Source organism: Hyaena hyaena, unplaced genomic scaffold, assembly GCF_003009895.1.
Source record: "Hyaena hyaena isolate Hyena2069 unplaced genomic scaffold, ASM300989v1 scaffold_193, whole genome shotgun sequence".
Lineage (NCBI taxonomy): Eukaryota > Metazoa > Chordata > Mammalia > Carnivora > Hyaenidae > Hyaena > Hyaena hyaena.
Window position 1 is genome coordinate 408856 of NW_024080823.1, and position 22350 is coordinate 431205.

The 22350-nt window shown below is 47.5% G+C and overlaps 1 protein-coding gene across 7 annotated transcripts in view; it reads left to right on the forward strand.

Annotated features, from left to right (window-relative positions):
- Nucleotides 1-18229, forward strand: part of URB2 (URB2 ribosome biogenesis homolog) — a 29249-nt gene extending 11020 nt beyond the window's left edge. For 3 of the 7 annotated variants that reach the window (XM_039241269.1, XM_039241270.1, XM_039241271.1), the window contains exons 5-10: nt 2877-3037; nt 4922-5032; nt 6537-6779; nt 9872-9959; nt 13261-13400; nt 17794-18229. In XM_039241269.1, coding sequence (XP_039097200.1) covers nt 2877-3037; nt 4922-5032; nt 6537-6779; nt 9872-9959; nt 13261-13400; nt 17794-17991 — 941 coding nt within the window. In that variant the 3' untranslated portion in view covers nt 17992-18229. Of the gene's footprint in view, nt 1-2876; nt 3038-4921; nt 5033-6536; nt 6780-9871; nt 9960-13260; nt 13401-17793 lie in introns of those variants that run through there. The other 4 variants (XM_039241272.1, XM_039241273.1, XR_005530054.1 and 1 more) reach the window with 4 other exon arrangements.
- The last annotated feature ends 4121 nt before the right edge of the window (nt 18230-22350 follow it).

Sequence of the window (22350 nt, forward strand, 5' to 3'; positions counted from 1 at the left end):
CCCTCTTGACTTGAGGTAGACTTGGTCCTAGCTTTGTGTCCCTGGTCTTGAGGGACAGAGCCTCTCTGTGCCGGAGGCCACCTGACCCCTGTCCCTCAGACCACGGGATCAGGTGTTGCTGTTGGGTCCAGGCCTCCTATCCTTGAGCTGCTAGGTTTTGTCTAGAAAAGGGACTAGAGTGAGAGGTGTGGAAGAGGTGCCTCCTGAGAACTCCCTCAGTTCAGTGATGAAAACCCATCGCTCTTACAAGTGCTTCATACATGCGTGGAACCATATCCTACTCTGGAGATGAATGCAGTGTTGATTTTTTTTTTTAAGTTTATTTGTTTTGAGAGAGAGAGAACGTGGGTGTGCACAAGGGAGGGGCAGGGAGAGAGGGAGAGAGAATCCCAAGCAGGCTTTGCACTGTCGGCGCAGAGCCCTGTTTGGGCCTTGATTTCCCGAACCGTGAGATTGTGACTGGAGCTGGAAGTGAGAGTCAAACACTTGACCAACTGAGCCACCCAGGTGCCCCTGCAGTGTAGATTTTGACCTACGTAATCAGTAAACATGTTCGCACAGATCACAGAGCAGTGCAGCACTCTCCAGAACACCAGAGCTGGGGACTGTGGGTTCGAGTGTGTGCAGGCTAACCATCAGGAAGCAGTGGCCTTCAAAGGGTGGGTGGGGTATGCAGACACGGTGGGCTGTGCTGCTGCTGAGCCTTCTCTGTGGCTGGAACTCTGCTTTGCCCTTTCTTTTATTTGCCAACCACAGGAGTTGGTGCAGTTATGCCCATTTCACTGATGATGGAATGGAGGCTCAGAGAGCTCAGGAGCTTGTTGGACAGTGGGGCTGTGGTCTTTATCCATCAAAGCATGTGGTCTCCTCCACCCCTGATGCTTATGTAGCAAGCAAAGACTGGGAAGGTATTCTGGCCATGTGGAATAGTCTGGTGAGCCGAAATGTGACTGGAAAGGTAAGCTGGGGTCAGATTATAAAGGGCCTTGAATGCCATGACCTGGGACCAGCCTTCCCTGGGAACATTGGAAGGCTTTCTGGCATTAATTGGGAAGCAGTTCCCTGAAGTTTAGAGTTCTTTTCATGTCTCTAAAAGAGCCACGCTGCTCCTGTGTCCCTACTGATTCTATAAAAGAATATGTGCACACCTTGTTTCATTGAGCTTTTTAAAAAAAATTTTTTAACACTTATTTATTTTTGAGAGAGAGGGAGACAGAGGGCGAGTGGGGAGGGGCAGAGAGAGAGGGAGACACAGTATCTGAAGTAGGCTCCAGGCTCTGAGCTATTAGCAGAGTCCGATACAGGGCTCGAACTCACAGACCATGAGATCATGACCTAGGCCAAAGTCAGAAGCTTAATAGGCAACTAAGCCCCCCAGGGGTCCCCATTGCTCTTTTCTTAATTGAGCTTCACAGAGATTCCTTTTTTTTTTTATAGTGTGCAGGTTTGTGACAACCTTGGTCAAGTAAGTCTGTTGGTACCATTTTTCCAACAGCATTTGCTCACCTCATGTCTCTCACATTTTGGTAAATCTTGCAATATTTCAAACTTTTTTTGTTGTTACATTTGTTTTGATCTGTGATCAGTGATTATAACTCACTGAAAGCTCAGATGGTGGTTAGCATTTTTTTAGTGACAATGTATTTAAAAAATTTTTTTAATGTTTATTTTTGAGAGAGAGAGAGAGAGAGAGAGAGCAAGTGCACATGAGTGGGGGAGGGCAGAGAGAGTGGAAGACAACAGAATCTGAAGCAGGGTCCAGGCTCTGAGCTGTCAATACAGAGTCTGATGTGGGGCTCAGACCCATGAACCATGAGATCATGACTTGAGCCCAGGTCAGATGCTTAACTGACTGAGCCACCCAGGTGTCCCATGGAAAAAGTATTTAAAAAAATTTTTGTTTTGATGTTTTTTAAATTTATTTCTGAGAGGGACGTGGAGGACCAGCATGAGCAGGGGAGGGTCAGAGAGAGAGGGAGACACAGAACCTGAAGACAGGCTCTGAGCTGTCAGCACAGAGCCCAGCACAGGGCTCGAACCCACAAACCGTGAGATCGTGACCTGAGCTGAAGTTGGACGCTTAACCGACTGAGCCGCCCAGGTGCCCCGGAAAAAGTTTTTTTTTTTTAAATTTTTTAATGTTTTTATTTATTTCTGAGAGAGAGAGACAGCGTGAGCAGGGGAGGGTCAGAGAGAGAGGGAGACACAGAATGTGAAGCAGCCTCCAGGCTCTGTGCTGGTTGTCTGCACAGAGCCCGATGCAGGGATCGAACCCACGAACCGTGAGACCATGACCTGAGCCGAAGTCGGACACTTAACCGACTGAGCCACCCAGGCGCCCCTGGAAAAAGTATTTTTAAATGAAGGTATGTGCGTTGTGTTTTAGATGTAATGCCATTGTATCTTAAATAGACGACAGTGTAGTGGAAACATGGTTTTTATCTGTGCTGCAAAACCGGAAAATTCATTTGGTTCACTTGATTGCGACCCATGCTCCCTGGCGGTGGTCTGGAGCCTGTCATGCCGTATCTCTGAGGTCTGCCTGTACGAGGAGAGTAGAAAACCATGTAGAGGAAGTAGCAGTCACCTGTGTGCAGAGCCCAGCGTGCAGCACTGGTAACCACCGTCATCCTCCCCCCCGCACCATGCGTGTCCGCACAGGTCACCCCCACCCTCACGCTGCGCGTGTTCTGCACAGGTCAGCCGCACGCGGGGGAGCGCTGTCACGCCGCACCCCACGCCCCACGAGTATTCCACACTCCTCAAATGGTGGCTTTCAGTGGCTGGGACTCTGTTCCATCCTGTGGTTTCTCCAGTGTATTTCACCTGCCCCTCTCCTGTCACGTCTTAGCCATTTGGATTTCTTTTCCACACAGATCCTGCAGTTTCCGGTCAGGCAATTCAGGACTTGGAGCCTCATTTGGGAGCCTTGTTCACCCAAATGTTAGAAGTTGGGACAACAGAGGACTTTAGGATGGTAATGCAGTATGTTCTCCAAGGATTAGACGTCAGTAACATGTGGAAAGCAGATGTGCAGGTGGGTACCCGTTCTCCCTTGTATGGCAGGGGCAGAAATGATCATCAGCTCAAAGGGGAAACCTTACTTGAGATGTGATGTTACCTCTGAAAATGAACACACAATATCAGCCTGGTAGAGACTGTGGGCCAGGGGGTTGTATGGAGGGAGCCGTGGCCTGCGGGGAGGCCTGGGACTTTAGTGTAAGGGGCCTTCTTTTTCAAAGGGGAACTTTTTCACGTTACAACTGTGTGTGCTGTTATATGAAATACTAAACATAGCGTCCTTATATTCTTGGCATATAAAAAAGCCCAGTTCTGCTCATCCTCTGCTTAAGGCATCTCTCATCATACTTTTTAAGACCTTGATTTGATTCGGTCACATGGCCCCGATCCTGTTTGAGAATCGCTCTGATTAGCGAGCTGCCCTGCAGTCTTTTGACCTTAGTGTATGTGGGGATTGCTAACAGAGCCCCACATTTGCACTCAGCACTGCGTATTTTGGAGCCTCTGCATGGAGCTTCCGTGCTGGCACTTCTGCTTGTAAATGGCTGCATGCCCCGGACTGATGAGCTGTCCCTGCTCGCACGGGAGGAGGAATGCCACAGCGCCAAGTATCTCAGAGCCAGCCATGCAGCCCATGCCTTCTGATTCTGAGCTTTCCCTGCCTCGTTGGGTGGCGTCTTGACCTGTGGTTATAATCAGCACACTGGCTTTGGGTTTGATTTGGATGGAGAGAGAGCTGGAGAGGGTAATTGAGGCCCTAGAGGGGCAGGAGGGCCAGCGCACATCTCTCGTTCGTGAGCAAGAGGCCCAGGCTGGACCAGGGCCACTGCTGTGGGCCAGCCCACTTGTCCTTGCCCGTGGCACGTGCCCCTCTGGAAGTTTCCATTGTGTGCATTTGCAGCATGATTGCGCCCCAGCTTTGAGAAGGGTCAGTCTCAGTCAGAGACTGGTTTACAGAGGAGGCAAGACTGGAGGCTGAGCATTCAGAGCTGGAGAGGATTTAGATGGGGGGACGTTGCTATGGAAACAGGGAGGCAGGTGTTGTTTGTTTGCACAGCAGGGCAGAGGTTGTGTGAGTGTGAGAAGGTGGACAGCAAGGGAGGCGCCCATGTGGTGGCCCTTGGTGGGTACAGGTGGCTGGGAGAGAGCCCCCAGCTCAGGGCAGAGGGCGGGGCTACCTTGGGCCGAGGTAGCATGTAGGGGTATGGCTAGTCAGGGCTTGAGAGAGAGAAAGGGAGAGCCAAGGGCAGAGGCCAGTGTTGTGTGGGTTTGTGGGGCTGCAGTGTTAGGGGAGGAAGGGCTGGCATGAGGCTGAAATCGACGGTATTAAATGCCAGCATGGGGTCAGACGTTTATTGATATAGGTGCTCGATAAAGTGAGTTCTTTCCCACAAAGTTCCCTTCTCCAGGTATAAAACCATCACCTGTACTCAGCACCTGATCTAATCACCTTGCTGTGTCCATCTTTCCCCCTGGCTCCTCCTTTTCCCCAGGAGCACATGGGATTCTTGTGCAGGTAACTTACAGCTTGCTGCTTCTTTGCACACCATCTTGGCATGATGAGGCCTCTGTAATTAGGTTGCTGCACCCATCTGTGGCCTCGTTTATTTTATTCTACTGGCGCATTTGCCTGCATGGGTTAGTGAGATGCTACTTGAAAAGGCCTCTACTTTGTCACAGATCAGCTCATCTGACTCCTTGATTTCCTGATTGTGTGAGGATGGAAGGGGCCTCACCCTCAGGGTTTATCCCAAACCAGGTCTTGTCCATGCCCATGACACCGGGGTTCCGGCAAGCCCTGCTCTCTCTCTTCAGCACCTGTGACCAGGCTTCCTCCCAAGATATACTTCTTAGGAGAGAGCTGGCTGTTGCTGCTAAGGTTTTGTCCCTCTTCCCTCAGGCCACTTTGGCAGCTATTACATTGATCAAGTTGCTCCTGAGCTGCCCACTCAGCGGAGAGAAGGCGAGTCTGTTCTGGCGTGTGAGCCCCCAGATAGTCATGGCTCTGACTGTAAGTACCCCTGGGTGTGCCCTCCGACTCTTCACCCCTGTTCCTGTGTGGACAGAAGGCTGCATTTCGGCTTCTTGCATCTCTGCCTTAATGCAGAGCGTGTTTCTGGGTGCCGTGTCCTAAAGACGGGTGCCAGTAGAGTGCTTTCCTGTGTGTGTGTGCTGTCTGTGGTGTGTCCACCGCAGAGATGGTGTGTGGGTGTGTCAGGGAGCCCCGGGAAGCAGTTGGTGGGCTGTATAGGAAGACACGCAGTGGTCAGATGGGGCTCCGTGGAAGCCTGCTTAAAGTAGGGGAGAGGAGAAGGAATTCTGGGTCTTGTTTTGTCCCCAAGAATTCTGAGGTCAGTTTAGTGCATTCATTCATTTGTAGGGGTGGGTATACCCTTAAAATCTATGATACAGTGAGAAAAAAGTGGCTTTATAGAATGGGATAGTGATGTTGCACATAGATTATTGTTACAGTCGCACCTGATTGTTAGATTTTGGCACCTGGTGAACATGCGTGGAGTCCCATGACTTTCTGTTTGACCTGCACAAAACCCTCGTTTTAATCGGCACTGCCTCAGTGTTTCTGCCCTCTAGAGTCTCCAGTCAGTATTCTTGCACTGGGGTTCAAAAGAGCAATATCTATTGTACCATCATTATTTGCTGTAATTCTCTTGTGCTGCCTGAGAGAACTGGCCTGGATGAGTGTGTTCTCAGGGCAGAAGGATCTAAGGAGCAGACTTAACGCTGTCTCCTCTTCTGGTCTGTTGCTTCGTTGTTTTTCTGGGACTCTGCATTGGTGGGTGGCAGTCGTCTTTCCCTAGTGAGTGTAGTGGGGACGAGGAGGGAGAGTGCTGGCTCGGGGCGGGGGAGGGGAGGGCTCGTGTGCTGTGTGATCAGTGTTGGTGGTGTGCATGGTAGGGCTGCATTAATACGCATGTTGGCAAATCTAACAGGGTGAAGCCATCACAGCCGGCGTCCCTGGGCAGATGGGCACCATGAAAGCCACTGTGGGGCTGCTGCTGACATGTGGCGGCGTGAGGAGGGTCACAGGAGAGCTCTCCCAGCTTCCATAGTCAGACCCTGGGCTGCCCCTCATCATTTTGAGTCCTGTCTCTTTATTCTCTAGAACAGTAACCAAACATCTTACCTAGAGCTGATTTTTAAGAAATGTAACAAAGGAACTTTAATTTATAGATATGTAAAACTAATGACCGTTTTGGGAAAATATTATTAGGTATATCTGATGTGAAGGTTCCTTGTTCTGAGAAACTGGGTGACTCAGTTCTTGTAAGAAATTATTTCTCTTTGAGGCACTGAGTCCAACAAGCCCACAGAGGTCGCCACTGGAGATGGAGCAGCGGCCTCCTGGTCTCTTCAGAAGGGGGCCTCCTGTCAGTTCATTTTGCACATTCTTGCCTCTGTCGCTTGAGTTCTTATTTCTGTCTGCTTCACGTGTTACATTTTCCCTTTAGAGAATCACCTTCATTTTCTTTCCTTTATTCTGTCTTTTTCCATAGCTGCAAAACCGAGAGGCTTGTCAGGAGCAGCCTGTGCCCCTGGCCGTGGTGGGGCCCATCTTGGACGTGCTGGCAGCCTTGCTGCGACAGGGGGAGGCGACCATCAGCAACCCGCACCACGTCAGCCTGGCCTTCAGCATTCTGCTCACTGTGCCCTTGGATCACCTGAAACCCGCTGAGTATGGGAGCGTCTTCCTGCGGGTGCACAACGTGCTCTTCTCCATCCTGCAGTGTCACCCGAAGGTGAGGAGGCGGGGCCGGCGCCAGCGGCAGCAAAGCGGCAGAGCTCACTGCTGGAGGACAGGAAAGCTAGTGGCTGGCTACGCACGCTTCTGGGTTCCCGTGCTTTGCAGGGCACAGTGGTTTCTCAGGCACAAAAATGTTTGATCTTCACACCAGGCTGTTTGAGTGAGTTTCATCTTTGTTGGGTCTGACGCTCAGAACAGCGTTTGTATACTAGCTATTTAAGGAAGCTCATTGTGAATTATTCTGTTTTTGCGGATCACTTATCTAAATGTCACTCACTTGCCTAGGTCTCTTCATGGGTTTATAACTCAGATGGGTGGGTGTAGGAAGTGAGGCGTCCTGAGTTAGTTTTACAGTACGCCGCCTTTGAAATTAAACTAAATGTCCCGTAGAAAACAGTCCAGTTCAGCCAACATGTATTGAACATTTGCTGTGTGTGTTGCTCCCCCCTTACAGCAAGCATGTAAAGTAGATCATAGTCCATTTTATTGGTAAAGGAACTGAGGCTCAGAGCTGCTAAGGGATATGACCAAAGTCACCCAGCTGAGTCTAAATCTTATTTTCAGGACTATTGATCTTTGGCCTATGTTTTTCCCAATGCATCAGTGCTAATACATGTGATGTGTGGGAACTATAGATACGCTGTATACATATAGATGCGGACACAGGTGAATATTTTTAACTGTTGTAATGTCTTCAAGTTAGAGACCTGACAGCAGTGCAGGTTTTTAAAAAAAAAATCCTCTGGTAAACTAAGCACTCATGACATTGGGCCTTACTCCAGTGCCTTCCCCGCTTATCAGTTGCCTTTGGCCCTGGCTGTCTTGTGTGCATCTTCGTTTTAAATCTCTCTGCTGATGGTTAGATTTTTTTTTTTTTTAATGTGACCGTATGATATGCATGCGGTACAAATCAATTAGGAGCTGAAATTGCTGGCCTTGCAAAAGACGCAGGATTCCATGCAGTCGATGAAAAGCAATATTAGAGGGGGTGCCTGGGTGGCTTGGTCAGTTAAGAGTCCGACTTTCACTTAGGTCATGATCTCGCAGTTTGTGGGTTTGAGCCCCGCGTCGGGCTCTGTGCTGACTGCCAGCTCAGAGCCTGGAGCCTGTTTCAGTCTGTGACTCCCTCTGTCTCTGACCCTCCCCTGCTCACGCTGTCTCTCTCTCTCTCCTAGAAATAAATAAAACATTAAAAAAAAAAAAAGAAAAGCAATATTAGAAAGCCATGGGAACCTCCTGCAGAACCATTAACAAATGATCATTTAGCAGAATTAGACCATTTAGTGAAAGGAGAAAATTGACAGGTATAACGACGGATTGTAGTAAAGCGTGACGTGACTCATAATAGCAGCTCTCACTCACTGCCTGCGAGTTAGACTGGGAAAGGGGGCCCACGTGGTGCGTGATCACACTGATGGCCGGGTGCATAGTTGAGCTGATAAAAGCACCAGGCTAGGATCTGCATAGGTAAATCCAAAGGGGCCGGCGTGAGGCCCTCTCAGCCGGGGTGCCCAGCACAGCGACCAGCAGCTGGTGCCGCACTAAGCCAGGCTGTGAACTCAGTCTGGCTCTAGATTCATGTGCTTTTAATGAGTTTGAGAGCAGAGGATTCTGAGGGGTCCTGGGGAAATTTGACGAAGCTCTGGAATTCTTCTGCAAAACTGAGTTCTTTCCGAGCATGCTGTGACGTTGCTAATTTGATGTAGAGAATGAGATGTTATGCTATCAAGAATTTGGTTGCATAAATTATACCAACGAAAAAAATCCCAGCGCTTGATTGACTCCTGTTCCTTCTAAGAATCCTGAGAAAAGAGCAGTGTGTCCCCTAGGTCTTGGAAGCAGTCGGGCATGTTCTGTATCCGCATTGTTCACAGCAGTCGCCAGCCACGTGTGTCCTGACCACTGATACGTGATCTAGGAGCTGTCTGACTAGAAACTGAGTTTTTATTTTACTTAAGTTTAAGTAGTCTCATGCAGCCCATGGCCGCTTTATTGGGTAGTGTGTTGTTTTGATTCCCATCTAAAAGGGGTTGAATATAGGGGCTCCTGGGTGGCTCAGTCGGATAAGCATCCAATTCTTGATTTCACGTCCTCATGATCTCATGGTTGTGGGATTGAGCCCCGAGTTTGGGCTCGGTGCCTGCTTAAGATTCTCTGCCCTCCACCCTTTACCTCCTAGCATACACACATGCCCTCTCTCTCACTCAAAAAAAAAAAAAAAAAAAAAAACTAAACTAAAATTTTTGTATCATTTTTCAAGATAAATTCCAGACCTTTTCATCACTAAAAAGTGAAAAGTTTTGAATCTTATTTTAAGTGGATTTGCTTTATACCATCTTTTTCTAGTGCAGTTATACTTGACTATGTTGGTTGTTGTTTCTTCTGTTATTTATTTTACCCATTTCCAGAATGCATTAGTAACAGCTTACAGTAACAGAAACAGATTGAGCAAATTCTAAACTGATCACTCTCTTAAATTCCTAAAGTTTTGAAGCTCGGAAGCCCTATCCCAAATCATTAAAACAAATGCTAAAGAGTCAAGTAAGGTGGATGAGCAATTTCCCCAGAAAGTTCAAGCAAAAAGAGATTGCCACACTGTTTGGAGCATCCTGATAGATACAATTAAGAAGGAAATAAATACAGTGCACCTGGGTGGCACATTTGGTTAAGCATCCTACTTCGGCTCAGGTCATGATCTCATGGTTCATGAGCACAAGTCCTGCTTTGGGTGAGCTTGAGCTCTGCTTCGGGCTCTGCACTCTCTCTTCCTGCCCCTCACTCAGTTGTGTGCTTTCTCTATCTCAAAAAAAAAAGAAAAGAAAAAAAATGGGGCTTCTGGATGGCTCAGTTGGTTAAGCATCTGACTTCGGCTCTAGTCATGATCTCATGGTTTGTGGGTTCGAGCCCTGTGTTGGGCTTTGTGCTGACCGCTCAGAGCCTGGAGTCAGCTTCAGATTCTGTGTCTCCTCTCTGTGCCCCTCATTGGCTCGTGCTCTGTCTCTCTCTCAAAAATAAATATTAAGAAAAAAAAAGTAGAACTTGAACAGTAACTTACATGTGCTTATGTTCTTTTGTCTCTTACTACAGGTAATGCTGAAAGCCATCCCTTCTTTCTTGAACTGTTTTAATAGATTGGTATTTTCAGTTATGCACGAAGGGAGGCAAAAAGATAAAGGTAATTAAAAGTAACAGTATTAGATACATGATTTCAAATGTGTTTATCTTTTGGTGGCTCTGTCTTCGTATGTTACGGAAAATAAAACCACCCAGTTGAGTTTAATTTTGTTTTTAATGTTTTATTTTATTTTTGAGAGAGACAGAGTATGAGCGGGGCAGGGGCAGAGAGAGGGAGTCAGAGAATCCAAAGCAGGCTCTGGGCTCCGAACTGTTGGCACAGACCCCAGTGCGGGGCTTGAACTCACAAACCATGAGATCATGACCTGAGTCGAAATTGGACACTTAACCAACTGAGCCACCCAGGTGCCCCTCACGCAGTTGAGTTTAAATAAGATATATTCAGATCACTAAATGAACACCCCAAATAGATTTTTTTAAATTACAAGCTGTCACTGTTTTGTTTTTGTTTTTGTTTTTGCTGTGTCCAAAGCGGTGAGTGCATTTTTGATTTAACCAAATTAGTTGTTTTTCTGGGAAAAAGAAAAGGCTCTAAATTCAAGAAATGTTCACTGTCATGTAGGAGGGATATAAAGTGAGTACCATCCCATTCTTGCCCTAGAGATGTCCCTTGTTTGCTGAGGAAGTTAAAAAAGAACAGGCATTTACAGAGCCGTTTCATTTTATTAAAGGGACGAGATCTGGCAAGTCACCATTTCAGCCTTATCTTGGCACGGTTGTGTTTGTTTACCAGTGAAGTGAACTGCCATGTGGGGATAGCACAAATTATGCGTACAGCTTGTGTTCAGCCTTGAAGGTTGTTGATTCTTGCAAAGTTTCTAATTTGGGGGAGATTCTCATTATTTAAAAATTTACATATAAATTGAGGCAGTCTATATTGCTCTATTTCAAATTTGCATAGCATGGAACAGACCCTACCGTTAGAAGTGCTGCTGAGCACACGGAGAGGGTGCCCGATGGAGTGCCCTGGGACCTCAAAGAGGGTGTCTAACTCAGGGGGTCTACAAGGCCTCCTGTGGCCACAGGTGTAGATGGACTAGGAACAAATGCATGATACTCAACTCCTCCCCCTCCAGCCTGAATCACTTGAATGGGTTCAGACTTGTAGACTTCAGTAACTGTTGCGAACAGAGAAAAGGGATGCGGGCCTGTCATTCCCAAGTTTACTCTGCTTGGTTTTGAGATGAGTCCGTGGTAGAGTGAGGTGTGTCGCTTTCTCCCAGCCCGGGGCAGAGCCTTGTAATGTTGGTGCCAGTGTGGTAGTGTGAATGTGTTTTAGAGCAGGATTGGGAAACAGGTTCCGTCTCCCTTGCTAGCCATGATCAGCTGGTGGTGGCTGATGGCAGCTCTGTGTCAGGGCCCCTGAGGTCATGACTGAGCTCAGCAGGAAGATTCCCTGTTTTACTAGTGACCCCTGCCTGCACAGGAGATGGGAAATAGCCGTGTAGGGAAGACCCTGCTCCACCCCTTGCTGAGCAGTGGGGGATCAGAGCCCTCCCCACACACTGCTACAGGCGTGTCCTGCGTGTTGTTGAAAACGTGTCCTTTGTCATGTGTTCCGAGGGGCGTGGGGAGTGGTCACGAGCATGGCTCTGCCCTGTCTGTGTTGGTGCAGCTCAGTGACCTACCTTCCGTCTGCCAAAACCCGGTTCTCTGATGTGCTCACAGCTTAAACGAGTAGAATTTTACCTTCGTACTCTTTTCTTGTTGGCATCTAATGCACTCGTTAATAACCACACATGAAATCTGTGGCCGTAATAATGCTGCGTATTCATGTGAAACGCATATGTGTGCTGAGCAGTGGGAACAGGGAAGAAACAGTACATACTAGATATCCAAGCACTTCACTAAAGTACGTCCCTGTTGAAATGTCCAGTGTATGTTAGAAATTTATGTAACTTGGCAGTGCCTGTGTGACTTAATTGGTTAAGCGTCTGACTCCTGATTTCAGCTCATGCCATGATCTCACAGTCGTGAGATCAAGCCCCTCATTGGGCTCTGTGCTGATAGCGTGGAGCCTGCTTGAAATGCTCCTTCTCGGCCCTTCCCTGGCTCATTCATGTGTGTGTGTGTGCTCGCACTCTCTCAAATAAACTAGGAAAAAAAAGAAACTTATATAATTTCATAAAGTTACATTGTATCTAGAAAAAATGCAAGATGTTTGTATGTATACACAAGGTGTTAAAAAAAAAGGCATTATGCGTTCTAAAACTCAAGTTTATTGAGTCATAAAATATGTGTAACAAGCTGCATCTGTTTAAAGTATACAATTGAATCAGTATTGGTTTTTTTGTTTTGATTTGAGAGAGAGACTGTGTGCACAAGTGGAGCAGGGGGAGAGAGACTCCCAAGTGGTCTCAGCACTGTCAGTGCAAAGCCTGACGTGGGGCTTGATCCCACAAACTGTACGATCATGACATGAGCCGAAATCCAGAGTCAGACACTTACCCGACTGAGCCACCTGGGTGTCCTGAATGAGTGTTGATAGGTAAACACAATCAAAATATAGAACATGTGCACTGTCCCCAAAACAGCCCTCCTGTAGCCTCTTCCTGCTCTGGCCCCTGCCGGCCACGGATCTGCTGTTTGTCACTAGATTTGTTCGCAGTTTCTAGAGTTTTCTAAAAATGGGTTTATTTCTTGCTGAATGAAAGTTGGGGAAGGTGTTCTGGCAGGTCCTGGGGTTCCCCACCTGGCTGTGTTGTGAAGGCCTCGGGGAGAGGCTGTGACCAGGGCCTTGGGGACAAGGTAGGCCCTTAGAGTTCTTGAGAGCAGTTTGTTAAGGCCTGGGGGTGGGGGGTGGGGTCCTGGCACCCTAAGGTGGGAAGAACTAAGAAATGGAAAGTAAAGCAGGGATGATAGGAAGACCTCTACTAATGGTGGCTGAGTCTTATATCCATCTGCCTACACAGTTTCTGAAACATAAGCAGGCAAAGGCATAATTAATTAGGCCTTTGATCTTTAAAACCATGTGATGTCAAAACAATGTTTTTTAAAGATAATTTTCCAACTTAAATTTTACTTATAGACCCCTATCTCCTTTTTAAATACAATAGCAATCAGATTTCATTCTCACAATCTTGATTATTCTAGGCCTCTTAAAAAAAAACAAAAAAAACACAACTGTGTAGTGTTGAGTATGTTAAGTGTTCTTTCCTTTGTGATCTAAATATTTGGATATATTGTCTCCTCCATTCTGTCTGCAAAATAAGGCAATTAAAGAGTCTGGGGAAAAAAGAGAAGACTTGAATAATTTTCAGCTGTATTAAATGTATAATGTTAGAAGGGTTAAAACGCCCAGGTTTTGTACTAATCAGTTTGGAAACACTTTCCTTCCACAGGAAGCACGGATGACCTATCGGTGGTCCTAGAGTGTGCCCGCCTGGTGGAAAGGATGTACAGCCACATCGCGGCTCGGGCCGAGGAGTTCACAGTGTTCTTCCCCTTCATGGTGGCCCAGTATGTCACGGAGGTGCAGAAGGTAAACCGAGCTTGCTCGCTCTCACCTATGCCTTCACGTGTAGTCCTTGGTAGAGGGCTCCTCACCACAGTGGCGAGCGACATTGGGCCCGATGGTCCCAAACCGTGCGTGGCAGCAGGCTGTCCTGCTCGTGTGCCGGGTGCAGCAGCTCCCCCCGCAGACGATGAGTGAGGGGACGTTCAAAGGCTGGCAGTGCTGGGTACACCCTGTACTCCTTGCTTTAGCACAAGCCTCGGGGCCTCTTGTAGTTAGTCTGTGGAGTGAGAGCAAGATGAAGTGCTCTCCAGGCTTGAGAACAGGCACTCTCACGGGGCCAGGCTTGGTGGTGACCCGGAACGGGGTCTCCTGGAGCGCATCACACATGTGAGTCAGCTGCTCTCCAACACTCAGGGTGAGGACACGGTAGAGAGAGTGGCAGATTCGTTCAGCCACGTGAAACAAAAATGCTTTTGTCCTGTTTAATCTGACTTTTTGACTCAATACCGTGGATAGTTAATTCATCGTGCAGCAGTGCTCTCACTGCGGAATGTCAGTGTGCTATTTTCTAAGTTCCACGAGGCCCTGTGTGACCTGCGTGTAGAAGTTCACAATAGGACTTCGTATCTGACTTTAAATGGAATGCCAGGGTTTTTAAGTCTAGTGTGTTTATGTGTGTGGCTGTCTACTTTGCAGGTGTAGATGTACATCTGTGGTGTTCGTATTGCTCTCTGCAGAATAGCCCCCCTTTGTAAAACTTGTAAGAGTAACGTTAAACCCATTGGTAAACTTGTCACGTTAGAGATTTCTCAAGGGAGATTGGGTTGAATGAGCTTTCTCAGAAAACATGGTGGTGTATCTGTTTTCATCCTGACCCCATTTCAGGACGAGTCTAATTATAAAAATAATTTTCAGACACACTGGCCTTGCTCTCTCAGCGAGCGGAGATGCTCGTCATGTGGGTGGGCACCTGGGTCTGAGATGGCGCGTGGGTGGGGAGGACCCTGCAGGGTGCAGCCCAGCCCCCGCAGCTGTGCACAGGGTCTCCCCCAGGCAGGGAAGGGCTGGTGGCAACCTGGAAAGACCCCTTCGAGTCAGCCTTTGAGTGAGAGATGGGCTTTGGGTTTGGTTTCCTTGGAATTACTTAGCATTTTTATAGAATCTTGAGATTTCCCAAGCACCCAAGTCATTAATATGTAAGCCTTTGTGGGAAGAAAAGCTGGCATTACGTTCTGTTTCAGTGAAGAATGAAATGGGAGCTAGTAATATCCCTTAACTAAGGACCAGGAAGGGAGGTGATAATTTGAACCCTTAAGTCGCTAATTATTATTCTGAGATTTACTTTATGAGAAGTCTCTGGTTTCTTGGCCTCATTATTCATGTCTAATTTATGCCTATCAGTTATTTTTTTATTTTTAATCTTGAAAGCTAAAGGCCTTGGGAATTATCTAAGGCTGTAGCATCCTAGAATTCATTGGCAAGAGTGTACATTTTATCTTTCATTTGGTTTTTAACTCAAGTAATAAAGAAAATATTCCATATGTATTCCATTACAGAGGCTTCTGCTAAGCGCTGTAAATCTTTCTAGACCAGAAAGACATTTGTAAGTTTAATTAAAGGCTAGAGAGCAGGTATAGCTAAATGGGGAGAGGGCATGGGTGCAGGTCTGGCAGTGGTGCGGGTAAGTGACCTGGTGAGACAAGCAGTGGCTCCTACAGATCTTGTACCCTCTGTGTAGTGATGTGTCACAGTGGGGATGTGCCATGGGTACTTTCCTCTTTTATCTGTAGATCAAATTTACAGCTGTGTATTTTGATAGCCTAGAGTAAATAGCTTTGTACTGCCCATCCTGCGTAAGGTCCTTTTAGGCTATTTAGAGATCTTTTCATTCATAGGTCAGTGATCCTAGTGTTGTAGAAACTGACGTTTCCCCCCCCCCCCTTGTTTTATAAATAAATTGTCTGAGACACAAAGATGTGAGGTGTTTGTGCAGACTGGATGCTACTGGTCTTCTGTGACCCAGCAGAGCAGTGTGCCCTGCACTGGCCTTTGACTGTTGAGTTCCCATGGGAGGGGACAATGGAGCTCACAGGACCTGGCCTTCGACTGTCGGGGTTCAGGTCTCAGTTCTGCCACTGGGAGAAGTACTTCACCTCCTTTGCCTTTGGAGGTAGAATTATTTGTCTAGTGAGTGATGAGTAGATGAATAAATGAGCAGTTAACTTCCAGTATCCACACTCAGCTAGTATGACTCAGTATATTTGTTTCATTTTGTTTTTTCCTTCCTTCCCTAATACTACTTCCAGTAAAATCATAGCTCCGCCTTCAGTCCTTGAGTGTTATTTTTTTTTAAATTTTTTTTAAATGTTTTATTTATTTCTAGGAGAGATAGAGACAGCGTGAGCAGGGGAGGGTCAGAGAGAGGGAGTTACAGACTGAAACAGGCTCCAGGCTCTGAGCTGGCAGTCAGCACAGAGCCCGACGCGGGGCTCGAACCCACGAACCGCGAGATCATGACCGAAGTGAAAGTCGGACGCTTAACCGACTAAGCCACCCAGGCGCCCCGAGTGTTATTTTTTTTAAGCTTATTAATTTTTGAGAGAGAAACAGCACGAGCAGGGGAGAGGCAGAGAGAAAGGGAGACACAGAATCTGAAGCAGGCTCCAGGCTCTGAGCTGTCAGCACATATCCCAACATGGGGCTCGAACCCACGAACTGCGAGATCATGACCTGAGCCAAAGTCAGACGCTTAACTGACTGAGCCACCCAGGCTCCCCAGTCCTTAAGTGTTCTTATCATCTATAAACAGTAAAACGTAGGACGATCGTCTATCAGACAGTTTTTGAGCTATCATGTGAAAATGACCGTAACTTTGAAGACGAGCACCATCTTAGTGACAGAAACAAATCGCCTCTTTAAATATTCTTTTTTTAAAATTTTTTTAGCGTTTATTCATTTTTTAAAAATTTTTTTCTGAGAGAGAGAGAGAGAGACAGTGTGAGCAGGGGAGGGTCAGAGAGAGAGGGAGGTACAGAATCTGAAACAGGCTCCAGGCTGTGAGCTGGCTGTCAGCACAGAGCTTGATGTGGGGCTTGAATCCATGAACCATGAGATCATGACCTGAGCCGAAGTCAGATGCTTAACCGACTGAGCCACCCAGGCGCCCCTACTCATTTTTGAAAGAGAGAGACAGAGCGGGAGTGAAGGAGGGGCAGAGAGATAGGGAGACACAGGATCTGAAACAGGCTTTGAGCTGTCAGCACAGAGCCTGATGCAGGACTCGAAACCACAGATTGTGAGATCGTGACCTGAGCCAGTCAGACACTCACTCGACTGAAGCCACCTGGGCGCCCTACAGATTGGCTCTTGAGGGACATACGTCCCAGCATTGCTTTGGCTTTGGTGACTCAGACTTCTGGTTAATACGGTACATTCTCACCAAAAGCCATATGTTTGCAGTTTAACTCTTAGGCCATTAAGACCTTCCTAAAGAATCTGCCAAATCCCAGGCCTGCCTGCGGGAACCTTCCTGTTGGTTTTGGTTACAGCGCCTGGGATATCCGACGGTGAACACCAGGTTCAGCTGAAACCGGAGCAGCTGTGGCAGGCGTGCACGGAGCCTGTCCCCTTGGCCTGTCTGTCCAGACGGTAGTAGGGACCTCTGGTCTGAGGGGGGGTGTGCCGCATCCAGTGTCACCAGGCTGGAGCTGGCTGCGCATCCTTCCTGCTGGGCCCCCCATTTTAGTTGACCCAGAAGCTCAGGGAAGAAAGGCCTTTCTGGGCTCAAAGACTCATTTGGCCGTTCTGGGGATGTTATAAATTTAGGTCCCATTGAGTCATTGTTGACAGAAATAAAAAGATGTACTAACTGTCATCATAAATCACGTCTGATTTGTTTGGATATGATGTGGTCTAAATACTAACTGAGGCCTATCACTGATCTGTTTGCAGAGCGTTGGAGCCTGCCCCCCGTCCCCTGCCCCCCTGCCCTGCTGTGTGTGCGGGGGCAGGGGTGAGAGTCAGTCACGTAGTGAACATCGCTGCTGGTATCCCAGTGAGAGTAGCTTGCAGTGTGACTGGTCAGGTTGAAGAATGTAGCACCATGTGCGGGTGGCCCTTATAAGATTTGTAAATTTAAAGGTTCTAGTTTGTATGTGCCCCTGGTAGGCATGGAGGCATCATTTACTGAACAGCAACGCTACCACTGTGGTTCTGTGATGTTTTATTCCAGGTTTTTGTCACTCAAGTTGGCTTTTATTTCCCTAAAATACAAACTTTTAAGATACGAATGCTTATATGCAAGATGATAATTTTCTCACCTTGGGGGCTGAAGTTGAAATTCCTGGTTGGGTCGGGTTGTCCGAGGCTTGTTCTCTGCATGTTTGCTCTGACAGAGGGGCGGGCCCTCCTTTTCCAGGTCACCCTGTACCCCGCGGTGAAAGGTCTCCTGCAGGAGGGTATCTACCTGATCCTGGACCTCTGCATTGAGCCAGACGTCCAGTTCCTGCGGGTGTCCCTGCAGCCCGGAGTGAGAGACATCTTTAAGGAGCTGTACAATGACTATGCGAAGTACCACAAGGCGAAGCATGAAGGGGAGAGAAGATATGCCGCCTGAAGCTGGGATCCTGTGGGGCGGCTTTGGCTCCCCACTCTGAGAGAGCTGGACAGTGAGACTTCAGGTGTCCTAATTTGTAGTGTTGAGATATGTGGGTTTATGTGACATATACTGTATTTTACAGGAAGCCATGTTTTCCAAACTGAATGTTTTTCTAATGTGTCTTTTTATGCAGTATGTGTTGCTGTAGAATCCTGATAATAAGGTGAATTTAATAAAAAATGGCCATTGTGGATGTTCCAAATGTGGTTTTGTCTCTGTCATCCAGGGGTTTGGTGTCTCTTCCCCCCACTGGAAGCTGTGTAGGTACCTGGCTCTGTAATTTAAGCCCCGTTTAAATACCGTTGCCTTTTATATCCTTCAGATAAGTTGGGAAGTATTCCTGAACTGTCCCTTGTTCTGCCTTCCCTCCGAGTATACCTTCTGATGGAGCCGGGGACTGTCGGAGCTTTGAGACTGGCTTCGAGACAGGCACTGAGGTGGCTGCCCGGCAGGTGGGGGTGTGGGGCGTAGACCCCTCCAGGGCTGCCTGTTCCCACCTGCTCTTCCTGCCTCAGCTCTCTGAAGTTTCTTTTGGAATTTTTTTGTTGTTGTTGTTTAGTCTAAGAAATACTCTTAATTATCGTTTCAAGATATCTAAGCAATATATTTTCTTGTGGCAAAACCTCCGAAAAGAAAAAGAAGGAAATTGTAAAAACACTCCTAGTATCAGCTGCAAACAGCGTGTGTCATCTTGCGTACCTTATTTTCATCCCTCTGCATCTATCTAGATGTATCTATAAGGAAATGTAAGTTGCCAAATTGGATCTTAAATGCAATTTTGTTTTGTTTTGGTTACCTTGCTTTTCCCCATGTAATACTGCAGTAACATCTTTGGGTGTATAAAGACATTGGAGATGCTTAATGGCTACCTAGTAGTCCATTGAGTCAGTCCCGTTGTTTACCTTAATAAATCTTCCATGGCTAGACATCAGGATCTTTCCAAACTTCCTTTTATAGCTGATGTTTGCAGCTGTTTCCTTCTATCTTTTTCCATAAGATGATCTCCCATAGTTGTATTGTCGCTCAAAACATCCTATCCAGTTTTTGTTTTTGTTTTTTAAATTTTTTTTAATTTTTAAAAATTTTAAAAACATTTATTTCTGAGAGAGAGACAGCATGAGGAGGGGAGGGTCAGAGAGAGAGGGAGACACAGAATCTGAAACAGGCTCCAGGCTCTGAGCTAGTTGTCAGCATAGAGACCGACGCGGGGCTCGAACCCATGAACCATGAGATCATGACCTGAGCCGAAGTCAGACAGTTTTAACTGACTGAGCCACCCAGGCGCCCCTTTTTTTAAATGTTTTTTTAACGTTTATTTATTTTTGAGAATGAGAGAGCAGGGGAGAGCAGAGAGAGGAAGACAGAGGATCCAAAGCAGGGAGCCCAGTGCGGGGCTCGAACTCCTGAAGCGTGAGATCATGACCGGAGCTGAAGTCAGATGCTCACCCAGGTGCCCCATAAAAAAATCCTATTCAGTTTTAAAGATTTATATAAATATTGCCAAACTGCCTTCCAGAAAGTGTACTAATTTATTTTCTTACTAGTGAATCAAGTTTAATATAATTGATTTTCTTGGTTTTATGCTTCCTTGATAGAGATATGTTATTTTCAATTTCTTTAGATACCAAGAGCTTATACATTTTTCATATTTACCTTTTTTAGATCTTATATAGACCATGTTTGTGTAATTATGTTTCTAATGTAATATTAGCCTGTTTCTCAGTTGGAGTATTTGCTTTTTTTCTTACTATCTTTGTGGAATTTATACTGGAATTCTTCTGAAATACAGACTTATTTGAAGGATCATCTCTAAGCAAAAGGTTTATTTTACTCTACTTTTTCAAGCACATATAATTGGAACAGACAATATAAAGTGGATTTTTTGGCTACCTACGAGAAACAGTTCACATTTCTTGCCCCACATTTGATTTTGTTTCTTGCATTGGCTGACTGAGCTGGGGCGATGGTTCCTCTTTGCATGCTACATGCCTTACCCACTTCCTTCCCTCTGTCCAGACAGTATGTGTGTAGAGGCTTCTAAGCTCTAGCAACCAGAAGTGGATTCAGATGGTCTGACATCTTTTTGCTTAATGCTCTGTATTGATGAAATTTTGTTTCTGTGCCCAATCCCCTGCAGGAACTCTGAGAGGTTGATGACGTTATTTCTTGTTCACACCTGGAGATGCTGTGTTGGAGCAAATAGGCGACCTTTCAAAGACACAGGCTGTAAATGAAGCTGGAATTAAAACCATGTTCTTGCTTTTACCGTTCTGGTCACAGGCCCAGATAGGAGGGTCGCTGGTCTCTGAATTTCCTCATGAAGTTGTACCTATTATTTTTTTCTGCTAGCTGTTCAGAGGCCAGAGATGAGCAGTAATTGGTTTTCTCCTGCGCTGGGAATGCTCATGGAGTGGGTGCCAACGCGGAGCAGTTCATCAGACGTCCTCACGGTGGCGCTGTGGGCCGCAACTCCAGGCCCTGCCCTGCTTTGAATCAAGCCCAGAGACACCTGTATATGAAGTGCTTGCTGCCTTGGAGGAAGAGGAATGAGGAAAAGAAGGCTGTCAACCCTGTGGCGTTCTAGCAGGCGGCCTTGGCCGGATGCCTGTCCCTGAGAAACACTGTCCACCGTCCTCATCATCATTGCTCGGGGATTGCTGTGACATCCACCTGGAGCCAGCAATCAAGTAACCATGATCCTTCCAGGGGGTGGTCACGGGGATGGGAAGCAAAGGAAACCAGCGCAGGGTCCGGCAGGGGTAGGCCTTGGAGGTGACGTTTGGGCTGATACGTGCCTGAGATGAGGGGATGATTGTTGAAGGGCAGGGGTCAGACAGGTTTGGGCAGAGACAAGGCCACCGAGGTGAGGGGGGCGTGGGGAAGGTTGGAAGGGAGAAAGCTTGATGTGGGGGCTCTGCCTGGGATGTGACTTCTGCAGGTGCTGCCGTGGATGGTAGTACCTCAAGTGGCCCAAAAGGAGACAGACCGCCAGCTGCCCTGTTCCCAGCCTTGACTTTGACCACTACCCATGCCCCACAGAGGGTAGGTCTTCACAGCCTGTCTTTCTCTACAGCCTCCTGAAATGTGGACCTTGCCTCCTTTCTCCCTGCTGCTCCTTTGTGGAAACCGCCCAATGCCGTGGAAGGATGTGAAGGCTTAAGAAGCAAAGACATGTTAAGGAGGGCGTGTGTATATCCAGAAGGGATTGGGTTGAGTCTTCCAAATAGTTCATAGAGGTGATTCTGACTAACTGCTAACATGCCAGGCTACAGCCCTGGCTCTTTTGTCTAATAAGCTCACATCCCTATGCTTCGAGTCTCATAAAATCCACCGCAAAGGCAGCAGCTGAGTCAGGGTTTGATTCTTTGTTCCCCGTTGGGTCTTCTGTCTTCTCAACAGTCTTGCTTTCTCTTGTTGATTCCTCTTCCCTTTTTGAGGGGCTCAAGTTTGTCTCGCTTCTTCTTTAACGGCTCTTCCTTTTCTGCTCAGCCTGTAGGTAATTACTGTCTCTCTGACGGGTGTGACCTGTCTTACCCTGGGCCGTGGGGCCGGAGACACATCTTGTCCCCAGCACTGTTCCGGACACGGCGCTGCATCAGTCCTCAGCAGCGTCTGTTCCCAGGCCCTCTGGCCAGCCGGCCGCGGCTACGCCTACTGCTCCCAGCCCGCTCCTCTGCACCATTTCCCCTCTTGTTGCCTCCTGGCTTCCACACGGAAAACCCTCTGATGCTGTGGCCCTCACATTTCCAGGGGCCTCCACCTCTGCTCTCCTTCAGCATCCATCTCTCCAGGGCGACCCTCACTCCAAGGAGCCAGGGTCCCTCCCACTCTGTACCACCTGCTCTCGGTCTGTCCGCCCTGTCGTCCCTCCCCCAGCCTATTCATTTTGCCACTGTGTCCACCATGCCCGTATTCCTGTTCCTGCATCTGACGTCTCCCTCCTTTGGCTGCTGTGACTTTGTCAAGCTCTGGAGAGGCCCCTACTTTATCCCACCGCTTCTTCCACTCGGGGGGGGGGCAAGCTCTGTTGCTATAGAAGGTAAGAGAATCCTGGTGATGATTCTCCATAAAATCCTCTTCTCTCTCCTCAGCTGGGTCCACCCGTTTGAAGGAAAAGATTTTTTTATTTTTATTTATTTTTTAAAAATTTTAATGTTTTATTTATTTCTGAGGGGTGGGGGGCAGCATGAGCAGGGGATGGTCAGAGAGAGAGGGAGACACAGAATCAGAAACAGGCTCCAGGCTCTGAGCTGGCTGTCAGCACAGAGCCCAATTTAGGGCTTGAACCCACGAACCGTGAGATCATAACCTGAGCCG